At 34.4% G+C, this 14686-nt stretch overlaps 1 protein-coding gene across 6 annotated transcripts in view; it reads right to left on the bottom strand.

Moving 5' to 3' along the window:
• Positions 1-14686, bottom strand: part of GABPB1 (GA binding protein transcription factor subunit beta 1) — a 102036-nt gene that overhangs the window by 32969 nt on the left and 54381 nt on the right. For all 6 annotated transcript variants that reach the window (XM_077127861.1, XM_077127858.1, XM_077127860.1 and 3 more), the window contains exons 3-4: positions 10798-10965; positions 9026-9220 (exon numbers count right to left, since the gene is read on the bottom strand). In XM_077127861.1, the coding sequence (XP_076983976.1) occupies positions 9026-9220; positions 10798-10965 (363 nt within the window). The remainder of the gene's footprint in view (positions 1-9025; positions 9221-10797; positions 10966-14686) is intronic.

The raw sequence follows: 14686 nt of genomic DNA on the forward strand, positions 1-14686 counted from the left end.
TTTTTAACAGATAGAGATGTGACTCCACCCATTCCAGGTGGGTCTTGATTAGTTTACTAGAGTATTTGAAAGGGGAAACACTTTGGAGAAACCTCAGAAATGACAGCACTGACAGAAACTTCACAGCAGAACTGACACAGATGCCAACACTGGGAGAACAAAGACACGGATATCTGGAGATGCGTGGAGCCCAACAGACATTACTATGAAATGTTAAGCAAGCCAGAACCTGGAGAGAGCCAAGGGAAGCCAAGAAATGAAAGCCAGCCCCAGAGAAGCAAACTGAGGAACCCCCACAGGAACACAGGCTGAAAGCATGGAGTCGAAGAGCAAGGAACCAGTAGATGCCAGCCATGTGGCTATCCAGCTGACAGAAGTGTTCCTAACACATCGACCTTCCCTGAATTAAAGTATCTTTCCCTGGATGCCTTAGTTTGAATATTTTTATAAGCTTAGAACTGTAAACTTGTAACTTAATAAATTCCCCTTTTTAAAAGCCATTCCAGTTCTGGTATATTACATTCTGGCTGCCTGTAAAATAATACAATATGGTATGTGAATAATTCTCAATAAAATTGCACTTTAAAAAAACAAAATAACAAAGCTTAGAGCAGAAATAAATGAAATTGAGAACATTAAAATAGAAAGAATCAACAAAACCAGAAGTAGGCTCTTTGACAAAATCAGTAAAATCAATGGACCCTTAGCTAGGTTGACAAAGAAAAAAAGAGAGAAGATGCAAATAAATAATATCAGAAATGGGAGGGGAGATATTACTAATGACCCTGCAGAAATAAAAGGAATAATGAGGGGATACTATGAGTCATTGTATGCTAACAAACTAGACAACTTAGATGAAATGGATAACTTCCTAGAAACACATGAACAATCTACACTGACTCAAGAAGAAACAGAAGACCTCAAAAAACCAATCACAAGTAAAGAGACTGAATCAGTCATCAAGAAGCTCCCCAAAGAAAAAAGTCCAGGATGAGATGGCTTCACATTGAATTCTACCAAGCATTCTAGGAAGAATTAGTACCACTCCTGTTCAAATTCTTCAGAAAAAATTGAAGAGGAGGAAAAGCTAACTCATTCCACGAAGACAACATCACCTTAATAACAAAGTCAGACAAAGATACCACACACAAAAAAAGAAAAATTACATACCGATCTCTCTAGATAAAAAAGATGCAACAATCTCCAACAAAAATACTTTAAACTTGAATCCAGAAGCACATTAAATTATACACTACAAACAAGTGCATTTTATTCCAGGTATGCAAGGGTGACTCAATACAAGAGAATCAATTAATATATTATACCACATCAACAAATAAAAGGAGAAAACCACACGATCATCAATTGATGCAGAAAAGGCATTTGACAAAATTCAGCATCCTTTCATGATGAAAACACATCAAATAGGAATAGAAGTAAATTTCCTCAACATGATAAACAGAATATATGAAAAGCCCACAGCCAATATCATATGCTACAGGGAAAAACTGAAAGCTTTCCTCTAAGATCTAGAAGAAGACAAGGATCCCCACTGTCACCACTGTTATTCAACATTATGCTGGAAGTTCTAGCTAGAGCAATTCAGCAAGAAAAATAAATAAAAAGCATTCAAACTGGAAAGGAAGAAGTAAAATTTTCACTGTTTGCAGATGACATGATCCTGTATGTAGAAAGTCCTGAAAAATCTATAGTAAAGCTACTAGAGCTAATAAATGAGTACAACAAAGTGGCAGGATACTAGATCAACAAGCAAAAATCAGTAGTGTTTCTATACTAGTAATGAGCAATCTGAGGAGGAAATCAATAAAAAATTCCATTTTTAACAGCAACCAAAACAATAAAATATTTAGGAATAAGTTTAACCAAGACCACAAAAGACCTACACATTATAAAACATTGCTAAAAGAAATCAAGGAAGACCTATATAATGGAAAGACATACCATGTTCATGGATTGGAAGGCTAAATATAGTTAAGATGTAAATTCTACCCAAAATGATTTATAGATTCAATACAATACCAATCAAATCTCAACAACTTTCTTTGCAGAAACAGAAAAATCAATAATCAAATTTATTTGGACATACAGGGTGCCCTGGATTTCTAAAAACATCTTGAAAAAGAAAAATGAAGTGGAGGTCTCATACTACCTGACATGAAAAGATATTACAAAATACAGTGACCAAAACAGTATGCTACTGGCATAAAGATAGATATACTGACCAATGGAATAAAATTGAGAGTTCAGAAATAGATGCTCTCATCTACAAACAACTGATTTTTGACAAGGCCATTCACTGAAACAGAACAGCCTCTTCAATAAATGGTGCTTGGAGAAAAGGAGATCCATATCCAAAAGAATGAAAGAGGACCCTTATCTCACACCTTAAGCAAAAATGAACTGAAAATGGATTAAAGACCTAAACATTAGAGCTACAACCATAAAACTCTTAGTAGAAACTGTACAGAAATATCTTAAGATCTTGTCATAGGAGGTGGAGACATTATACCCAAAGTGCAAGCAATGAAATCAAGGAAATAAAAAGGTAGCCTATTCAATGGGATATAAGATTTGGAAAACAGATATTAAATTAGTATTTAATATGCAGACTATATAAATAAATCTTTTTGTTCCAACAAAAAGAACAAACCGCCCAATTAAATAATGGGCAAAAGACATGGATAGACACCATTCTGAAGAAGAAATACAAATGGTTCGAAAGCATATGAAGTGGTGATGAATATGCCACCATGTGATGATAATATGAGCACCGATTGTACACCATATACGAAATATTTGTATGTTAAGAATGTTCATGTTTGTATGTTGTTTCGGTTTGTCAATAAAAATAAAAAACTTAAAAAATAAATTAATAAATAAATAAAAAACCCTGGAAGGACTCCCAATGCCAAGAATGAGCACGAATCCTGAGTGTGGCCCTATGCACCTGGCTCCAGCTTGTTTCTGCAGCCACATTAAGAAAAAAAAAAGCATATGAAAAAGTGCCCACCGTCACTAGCTATTAGAGAAATGCCACCTAATACCTACTGGAACGGCCATTATCAAAAAAACAAAAACCTGTAAGTGCTAGAGAGGATGTGGAAAACAGATACACTTACTCACTGTTGGTGAGAAAGAAGAATGGTGCAGTCACCCTGGAAACTCCTCTAGAAGGCAGTTCCTCAGGAAGCTAAATATAGAATTGTCATATGATCTAGCAAACCCATTACTAGAAATATGCTAAGAAGTGAAAGCAGGGACATGAACAGACATGTACATCTGATGTTTAGAGCAGCATTATACATGATTACCAACAGACAGAAACAGTCCAACTGTCTATCAACCGAGGAGTGGATAAACAAACCATATTATATACATATGATGGAATATTATGCAGTTGTAAGATGAAATTAAGTCATGATGTTTGCAACAATGTGGATGACCCTTAAGAACATTATATTGAGTAAAATAAGCCAGAAACAAAAGGACAAATTCTGTATGGTCTCACTAACATAAACTAACTATGAAGAGCCAATTCTGAGAGTTAAATTTGAGAACAAAGGTTATCAGGAGATAGTAAGAGGGTAAGAGACTGAACAACTGATGCTTAAAAAGTCAGAATGCTTAACAAGATTGATTTTAAAGGTTAAGAAATGGATAGTACAATACTGTGTGATGTTAGCATTAAATTGTAAGTATAACGAACAAAGCTGAATGTGAATATGGTTGAAAGAGGAAGGCTAGGGGCTTGTATTATACCAGAAGGAAAGATAGGCTATAAAAACTAGGACTGTATAACTTAGCAAAACCTACAGTAGATAATGATAAGATTTTACATGAACGAGAACAAATGTTTGCCACTATTGTAAGGCGATGAAATGGGATGGCTTATGGAAAACATACAATTAATGCAAACTAGGGCCACTAATTAACTGTAACACTGTAATATTCTTTCATTAATTGTAACAAAGGCAGTATGTTAAAATTAAATGTCAATAAAGGGGGATAAAAGGGAGGGGTGTGGAATTTTTTTTCTCTTCTTCTTTCTTTTTGGAAGAAATGGAAATGTTCTTCTATAGATTATGGTAGCGAATGTACAACAATGTGATTATACCAGGAGTCACTGATTATATACTTAGGATGGATTGTATAGTGGCAAATAAAATTATTTAAAAAAATAAACAGAAAACTACAAGTGCTGGAGAAGATGTGGTGAAAGAGATATGCCTATTCTCTGTTGGTAGGGAAGTAGAATTGTGCAGCGTCTATGGAGGGCAGTGTGGCAGTTGGCAGGAAATTAAGTATAGGGTTGCCATATGATCCTGCAGTCCGTTACTAGGTAAATACTTGGAAGAACAGACAGCAGGGACAAAAATAAACATTTGCATACCACTTTTTATGGCAGTATATTCCCTTTTGCCAATGGATAGAGGTGGCCCAGGGGTCCAACAGATGAATGCAAGGGTGCACTGAGGTGTGTACATGGAATATTGAGTGACTGCAGAAAGGATTGAAGTTGTGAGGCATGCAATGAGATGAATGAAAACTTGAGGACATAATGTTGAGGAAAATAAGCCAAAACAAAACAACAAACAATTTATGGTCTCACTAATATGAAGTAACTATAATGAGCAAATCCTGAAAACTGAATTTAAGAGCATAGATTACCAGAAGATAGAAAGTGGGCAGAGATTGGGCAATCAATGATTAAGGAGTACAGAATGCTCAATAAGATTTATTGTAAATGTTCAGAAATGAATAGCACAATATTGTGTGGCAGTAGCACTACACTCTAAGTGTAATTAACAAAGCATAGCGTGGCTGTGGTTGGAAAAGGAAGGCTAGAGTCATGTAAGTCACCAGAAGGAAAGCTAGAGGATAAAAACTGGGACTGCATAACTTAGCAAAACCCAGAGCGGACAATGATGGTGCTTAATTGTATAAATAAAAGAGAGTTAATATATGAACTAGAACAAACACGTATCACTATTACAACATGTTAATAATAGGGTATTAAATAGGAAAAATTCAATTAATGTAACTTGAACTCTATAAGTTAATAGTAACATTATAATATTCATTCATTCATTTAACAAAGGCAGTATATCAAAGCTAAATGTTAATAATGGGGGACAGATGGGGGATGGAATACTTTTCTCATAAGAAAAAAAAATGTTCTTATATTGACTGTACTGATGAATGCATATACCAAGAGTCATTAATTGTATACTTAGGATGGAGTGTATGGTGTGTGAATAAAACTGTGGAAAAAAAAACACACAAAAAAAATTGCTGAAAGAAATAAAAGACCTGAATAAATGGAAAGACATTTTGTGTTCATGGACTAGAAGGCTAAATGTTGTTAAGATGCCAAATCTACCCAAATTTCTCTACAGATTCAGTGCAATACCAATCAAAATTCCAATAGACTGTTTTGCAAAATGGAAAAGCTGTTTATCCATTTTATTTGGAAAGGTAGGAGACCTCAAATAGCTAAAAACATCTTGAAAAAGAATGAAGTGGAAGATATAAACTTCCTGATTTTAAAACATACTACAAAGCCACAGTGGTCAAAACAGCATGGTACTGGCATAAAAATAGACATACTGATCTACAGAATAAAAAAAAAGAGTTCAAAAATAGACCCTGAGATCTATTGTCAATTGATTTTTAACAAGGCTCCTAAGTTCACTCAACTGGGACAGGCTAGTCTCTTCAGTAAATGGTGTTGGGAGAACTGGATATCCAGAACGAAACAAATTAAACAGGACCCCTACTCACACCCTTATCAAAAATTAATTCAATATTAAAAAAAGACCTACATATAAGAACCAATACCATAACACTCCTAGAAGAACATGTAGGGAAACACTTCAAAGTTGATCTAGTGATAGGCAATAGTTTCTTACATTTTACAGCCAAAGCAAAGCAATGAAAAAAATATATAAATGGGAATGCCTTAAAATCGAACACTTCAATGTTTGAAATACATTGTCAAAAGGATGAAAAGACAACTGACTCAATGGGAGAAAATATTTGGAAATCACATATCTAATAAAGGTTTGAAAACCCAGATATATAAAGCAATACTACAAGTCAACAATAAAAATACAAACAACCCAACGAAAAAATGGGTAAAAGACATGAATAGACATTTATTCAAAGAGGAAATACAGATGGCTAAAAAGCACATGAAAATGAGGTCGCCTTCACTAGCTATTAGGGAAATGCAAATCAAAACCACAATGAGACATCATCTCACACCTGCTAGAATGGCTGCTATTAAACCAACAGGAAACTACATGTGTTGGAGAGGATGTGGAGAAACAGGAACACTTATTTACTGCTGGTGGGTAACATAGTATAGCCACTATGGAGGACTGTTTAGCAGCTCCTCAGGAAGCTAAGTATAGAGTTGCCTTATGACCTGCCAATCCCACTACTCGGGATTGGACAGCAGGGACAAGAATAGACATTTTCAGACTGATGTTCATAGTGGCATTATTCACACTGGCAAATGATGGAAACAACCCAAGTGTTCACCAACAAATGAATGGATAAACAAAATGTGATATATACATACAATGGAATATTATTCAGATGGAATGAAGTACTGAAGCACACCACAACATGGATGAACCTTGAGGACATTATGCTAAGTGAAATAAGTCATATGCAAAAGGAAAAATATTGTATAGTCTAATTGATATGAACTAATTATGATATGTAAACTCATAGATACATAATATAGAATATAGGTTACCAGGATATAGAATGAGGCTAAAGAATGGGGATCAGTTGCTGAGTATGTGTAGACTGTTTAACTAAATTGAACTTAAATGTTTGGAAATGAACAGAGGTTACTATGAGAATAATTAACAGTACTGAATGGCATGTGAATGTGGTGGAAAGGGGAAGCTTAGAGTCACTGTCACCAGAAGGAAAGTTGGAGATTAAAACACGGAATCTTGTGGTGGACAATGTACCTGATTAACTATAAAAATATTAAAAAGTTCTTTTATGAACTAGAAGAAATGTATAAGACTATTGTAAGGAGTTAATAATAGAGGGGTATATGTGAAAAAAATGTACCTATTGCAAACAATGGACTACAGTTAACAGTAATATTATAATACTCTTTCATCAAAATGTACCACACCAGTACTATCAATCAATAATGGGAGGGCTGAACATGGTAAAGGTAAAATCAGAGGCTTATGATACAGAATTATAGGGGACCTAGAAATACACAGAAGCTTGAGATGGGTGAACAGTTTGCTAATGAGGTTGAACTTAACTTTAAGGGAATACACAGAAGTGAAGGCGGTTCACTAGTGGGTCTATAAGTAATATTACCATATTGAAGGTGAACATGATTGAAAGGGGTTGTAAAGACTCATGTGTTCCACCAATTAACATAAGTTCTTACATGAACTACTGCAAAGGTAAAAAAAAAAAAAAGTAAAAATAAAAATAAAAAAAAAATAGGGGGGCATAAGAGGTATGGGACAATTTGGGTTTTCTTTTTCATTTTATTTCTTTTCTGGAGTAATGAGAATGTTGTAAAATTGATCATGGAGCTGTAGATACCTATGTGATGATACTGTGAGCCAATCATTGTATACTTTGGATGTCTGGATGGTGTATGAACACATCTCAATAAAACTACATTAAAAGAAAAGAATTTTACTGGGACTTAAGATAAAACTGGAATATAGAATATAAACTTTTTATCAATGTTACATTTCTTGAACATGATAACTGCACTTAGGGTGATGACATAAATGAATATCCCTTTTTATAGAAAATATATATGTAAGTATAGGGTGTTTAAGAAGTATGGTGTATATAACCTGCTCTCAGATGTTTAGAAGACGGATGGATGGATGGATGGATAGATGACAGATAGACAGATAGAATGATATGGCAAAAGTGGCAGTGTTGGAAATGGTGGATATGGATATCTGGGGGGGGCAAGGAAAATGCTGGAATAGTGTTGCATGTCCTATAAGTCTGAAATTAATTCAAAATAGAAGGTTAAAAAAACTTAAAAAAAAAACATATTTGCCGCCTATGGCCACAGAAATTCAATTATTAAATTAATCCCTTTATTACACTCAGCAATGTATAACACTACAAATATAAAGCATGACCTTCCCAATTAACCGTTCCCTATCTTTAACCCTAGCTCCCAAACTGCACTCCAAGGAGTAAAAAAATGGGAAGAAGGAAGGTGAAATTCATTTTCATGAACGTAGAACAGGTTTTAAGTAATTAGCTAAAGTTCTATGGAGTCACACGGTCTTAGAGAGGAAAAGTTCTACTGGGAAGGGGAACAAGAAAGTAGGCAAGAAGAGGTGGCCAAAGTAAAAATTATTTACATCAATGCTATCCAGGTAAAGAAAAGCGAAATAATGTTGGTTACTAGTATAACCTTCTAAAAGTCAGAAATAAATATGCCCATAAACAGACATTTAAGCATGGTAAAAAAAAAAAAGAAACAAAAATGATAACAACTGTACCAGTCATTCAAGAGATATTGAATTGAAAGGGGTTGTAAAGACTCATGTGTTCCACCAATTAACATAAGTTCTTACATGAACTACTGCAAAGGCAAAAAAAAAGTAAAAATAAAAATAAAAAAATTATGGGGGGCCTAAGAGAAATTTAATGAAAGTATATAGAGTTTGAAAAACCCAAATGGTATCCAAATATGCAACAAAATAATCAGCAGGAAAAAAAGATATCTAAAAGGGGAATTTAGGAACTTAAACACAGAAAGTAATCACTTTATCTCATCTGCTAATACTACCTTAAAAGATTATCATCTTAAAATCAGGAAAATGAGCAGTAATGAACAAAGAGGAAGTGAAAAATGAAAACGTCTGTCCAAACTATGTCCAAAACGAAAAGCTACAAATTACAGTCAGGTCATCCACAAGAAGGATCCACTACTATAAAGATTCCTTTTGTTTATTTTCTTAAGTTAAAAGCCAAAAGTTACCTGTAATATCTCAGCTAAATCTTCATTCCCGTTGTCTATTGAAATATCGAAAGCAGTTTTACAAAATTTACTTTGCGTGTGTACATCAGCACCATATTTGATTAAAAGTTCCACCACCTCTTGATGATTGTGTTCTGTGGCCCAATGTAGAGCTGTCATCTTTAACATATCCTTTGCATTGACATCTGCACCATGCTACAAAAATATTTAAAAATAGAAGATTACCAAATATGAACCATAATGAATTTCTGACAAAAAAATACTAGACACAATGTCCTGAAGCAATAATTTGCTAACTATATGATCAACTCTCTACTAACTCTCTTTTTGTGTGCTGAATAATCTAAACGTTCCAGGAATCACCATAACCCACCTGTCACTTAATCATTTTTCAAATTATCATTCTGACTTTTCTAATTGCTTTCCTTTTAATTTCTTAGGAAGTTGGCAATTACTTTTTCAGTCACCCACCTACAGACAAAAAGAGCTAGAAAGCATAAGAAGGGAGAGAAAACTACGCACATTCCTCCAGATCTCTCTCTCTCTCTCTTTTTTTTTTTTACATGGGCAGGCACCAGGAAATGAACCCAGGTCTCCAGCATGGCAGGTGAGAACACTGCCGGTGAGCCACCATGTCCCACCCCAGATTTCTCTTTAATGCCATTTTGGAGGTGGTTCCCTAGTTCCTCATTTATACAATAAATACTCTTTGTTTTCAAAACCAATGCAATAAGGAATTAAAAAGGAGCTATTTATAATATGTTATGTATGTAATCAACACCACTGACTTGTATACTTGAAAGTGGTTAATGTGGAAAATGTGCTATTGTATATAGATTATCACAGTAGAAGCAAAAATAAAGAATAAAACAAATGTTGCCCAGCACCTGCCATGTGAGTGCTCAATAAACGATTGTTTATTATACATCCGTGTTGTTATAACTTTTTAAAACATAGGGAACTATGTAGGGGGGCACTGTCCAGTACGGTAGCCACTGGACACGTGTGGCTATTAAACACTTGACCTGTGGCTAGTGCAAATTGAGATCTGCTTTAAGTGAAAATAAACACTGGATTTCAAAGACTTGGTACCAAAAGAAGAAAATAAAATATCTCATTAATAATTTTAATACTGATTTCATGTTGAAATGATAATGTTTTGTATGTTTTAGATTAAATAAAATATAATATTAAAATTGCTTTTTCCTTTTTTTAATGTAGATACTAGAAAATGTTAAAGTATATATGATTTGTATCTGTAGCTTGCATTACATTTCTTTCAGATAGCTCTGACATAGAGAACAGGAATAATAAGGGTCAAAAATAATGTCCAAATTATCACTCTCCATTTCAGAATTTTCTATATCACTCTTTGGCACTTAGCGATTAAAAAACAAAATCCCTGCTCATATTATCTGTTAACTGTGTTTTCATCACCCAAATCTAATGTTGCCTTCAGTGACCATTTTAACACTGTACTGAGTACAGTTAAAGGTAAAAATGACAAAAAGCCCCTCACCATAGTGTCGACCAAGGTCTAAGAAATCAATTACTTGAATTAACTCAGAAAATATGCAGAGGAAGTTTTTTCTTCAATAAGGAAAAGTTCATGATAATTTTCACTTAATGGGCTTATACACACAAAAAAATGACATGACAGGTAAAAGACTAAGTAAGTATTAAATAAAACTAGTTCCTTTCTCCGTCTTATAAAATCATTACAGCCTTTGGGGACCTACTTTCAAAAGCAAAGTGTGAAAACGGTCACATACCTTAAGCAAAACTTCTACTATGCTGGCATGGCCTTCAGAAGCTGCCATATGTAACGGGGTCCGGTCCACTTTGGTTCTGGCATCCCTGCTCACACCAGCTCGGAGCAGTACCTCTGTAGTGGAGTAATGCCCATACTGTGCTGCCAGATGAAGTGGAGAGGTTCCCAGCTACACCACAAGAAAAAAAATACATCACAGTCAGAGACCTTTGGAGATGCAGAAGGAAAACACTCCTGGGGGAGCGTCATGAAACAAGAAGCCAGGAGAGAAAGCTAGCAGATGTCCCCATGTGCCCTTCCAGCTGACAGAGGTGCTCTGAACCCATCAGCCTTTCTTGAATGAAGGTATCTTTCCCTGGATGCCTTAGTTGGGATGTTGTCATGGCCTTAGAACTATAAACATGCAACTTAATAAATTTCCCTTTTTTAAAGCCAAAAAAAAAAATACATATTTGCAGTCATTTTTAATGCTCTTCTAGTACTTCCTTTTATTTCATATATTCTGTTACAATAAACAGTTTATCTTTAATGTTATCTACTTACATGGTAACTCAGGACTCAAATAACTTCATTTTATAGGTAACACATCCTCTTCAAAGAGGCCTTCGAGAATTCCTGTACACCTCTCAAAGTTTGCTTTAATTCAAACTTGCTCCCTTTACTAGTTTTTTATCAGACAAATAGCCCAAACAAAATTAATTTCTTTATTAATCAGGGTTGGAGAAACTTAGTTCTAAGTATTAGAAAGTTTTTATCATGCAAATAACATAAAACTTCTCAATTAACTTTTCATTTATAAAATTCATATCAAATAAATATAATAGTGTGCATTTTTACATTAAATAGATCAAAACTATTTAGTAAGACAAATAAATTAATGAATCTTGGTGATCGTTTTAAAATGGAGCGTGGTCATTTTCTAAGAGAGAAATCTGAGGTGTGCTAGTCAAGGGTGAGAAGAGACATAACCAAAACATAGTCTGGTTCCTCTGAATTGGCTCTATGTGGTCTATCCACTAAACTGGTACATCCACAATATAAAAAGAGAAGTACTTAAAAGTGAGTGAAGGGAGAGCCTTATCACAGGCAAGTTTTAATAGGTAAAAATTAGAATTAAGTTATATCACCTGCATTTAATGGCACAGAAAATTCCTACAACTCTGACTACCAAGCCACTGATGTTCCAAAGAACCAGATGTTTCACATAGGACACAAAATCTGCTAAGACCACTGCTGTAATAATAGCAACTAAGGGGTTTTGAATGCTGTCTGTGGATAGGCCCTATTTTATGAACTTTCCATATATTATCTCACTTAATCTCCTCAAAACTTAAGACTTCTACCATCATTTGGCAGGAAAAGAATGTAAGGCACAAAGAGGTTGGCAGTTTGTCTGAAGTCACACAAGCCTAAGAGCCATTGTATGAAGCAAGGTATGTGCTCTACCTTCATTCAATACATAGTAAAAATGGAACTCATTTATCCTGGGAATAATTACTTAAGTAGTATTAAAAACCTTCTATTTTTAAGGAAAAGTCATTCTAGGAGATCAATACAGATTCTAGAACAATCCTTTTTCTCATCATGCCTTCATTTTTCCATAACTGGTCCTTCCACACTCCTAAATTCTAATATATAATGAAAGTATTGCAACTGTTCATTTGGCAACCATGAGTTTTGCTAAGTTGCTGTTAGGGTCTTTTTTTATTTTTCTTCTTATTAAGAACTACTCTTTCTGTTTTGTTTTGTTTTACAAAACATACATACACACATATGCAGTTTAAAGAAAAATAATAAAGCAAACCAAACACTCATGAAATCATCACCAGCCTACAAATAAAATATTACAAATAATTTAAAATCTTCCCATGCAGCACTCCCTGATCAAAATCTCCTCCCTCAGTCCCAGAGTTAACTATTCTGAATTTTGTGACAAATAGTCCTTTGTTTTTTTACAACTTATGCATCTCTAAATAATATACTGTAGTTTTGCCTATTTTGAACTTCATTTAAGGAGAATCAAAATGCATGTATTTCTCTGTGACTTACCTTCTGTTGCTTAACAATATATTTAGCAGGATCCATCCACGTTGATGAATCTAAGTGTAGTTCATTAATTTTTCTGCAGTATAATAGCTCATTGAATGAATATACCATAATTTAAATAATCTGGGTTGTTTGCTGCTGCTAAAACAATCTTGTACATGTTGCAGGCACATGACCAAGAGTTGTTCTTGGGGTTGTAGAGTATACATATGTTCAAATTTACTATGCACTGCTAAACTGTCCTCCAAAGTGATTATACCAATTCAAACTTACACCAAAAGTATTTGAGAGTTCCCACTTCACTACCTCCTCACCATTGCTTAGTACTGTCAGACTTTTTAAGTTAATCTAGTTGATTTGCAACAATACTTTTCATGGTTTTACTTTGCATCTGCCCAATTATTATAGTATTTGAGCATCTTTTCTTGTTTACCGGTTATTCAAATTTTTTCTTTGGTATTGTACTGTATCAAGTCCTTTGCCCATTCCTCTATTGTCATGTTTCTATTTTTATTATTGATCCATGGGAATTCCTTATGCACTGTGAATACTAATCCTTCTTAAGATCCTTTTGTCTTGATTTACTACAGTATCATCTATCCTGACTTCTATGTCTAGATATGAATTTTTTTTTTTTTTACTTGCATGAGATTTGTTGGGCTACATGAATCTGTGGGCTGTCCTCTTTCATCAGTTCTGGAAAATTCTCAGCCACTATTTCTCCAAATTATTTTATCCCTACTGTTGCTCTCTTTCTAGATCTATGATTTAATATATGATAGATTTTCTTACATTATGCTTCATGACTTTTTTTTTTATTAATTAACGGAAAAAAGAAAAAAAAGAAATTAACCCAACATTTAGAAATCATACCATTCTACATATACAATCAGTAATTCTTAACATCATCACATAGATGCATGATCATCGTTTCTTAGTACATTTGCATCGGTTTAGTAGAACTAGCAACACAACAGAAAAAGATATAGAATGTTAATATAGAGAAAAAAATAAAAGTAATAATAATAGTAAAAACAAAAAACAAACAAAAAAAACCAGACGGACAAAAACGAACAAAAACCAAAAAAACAACAACAACAAAAAAAAAAACCTATAGCTCAGATGCAGCTTCATTCAGAGTTTTAACATGATTACTTTACAATTAGGTATTATTGTGCTGTCCATTTTAGAGTTTTTGTATCTAGTCCTGCTGCACAGTCTGTATCCCTTCAGCTTCTATTACCCATTATCTTACCCTGTTTCTAACTCCTGCTGGACTCTGTTACAAATGACATATTCCAAGTTTATTCTCGAATGTCGGTTCACATCAGTGGGACCATACAGTATTTGTCTTTTAGTTTTTGGCTAGACTCACTCAGCATAATGTTCTCTAGGTCCATCCATGTTACTACATGCTTCATAAGTTTATCCTGTCTTAAAGCTGCATAATATTCCATCGTATGTATATACCACAGTGGGTTTAGCCACTCATCTGTTGATGGACATTTTGGCTGTTTCCATCTCTTTGCAACTGTAAATAACGCTGCTATAAACATTGGTGTGCAAATGTCCGTTTGTGTCTTTGCCCTTAAGTCCTTTGAGTAGATACCCAGCAATGGTATTGCTGGATCGTATGGCAATTCTATATTCAGTTTTTTGAGGAACCGCCAAACTGCCTTCCAGAGTGGTTGCACCATTTGACATTCCCACCAACAGTGGATAAGTGTGCCTCTTTCTCCGCATCTTCTCCAGCACTTGTCATTTTCTGTTTTGTTGATAATGGCCATTCTGGTGGGTGTGAGATGATATCTCATTGTGGTTTTGACTTGCATTTCTCTAATGGC

The sequence above is a fragment of the Tamandua tetradactyla genome, chromosome 14 (assembly GCF_023851605.1).
Source record: "Tamandua tetradactyla isolate mTamTet1 chromosome 14, mTamTet1.pri, whole genome shotgun sequence".
NCBI classification, from domain to species: Eukaryota; Metazoa; Chordata; class Mammalia; order Pilosa; family Myrmecophagidae; genus Tamandua; species Tamandua tetradactyla.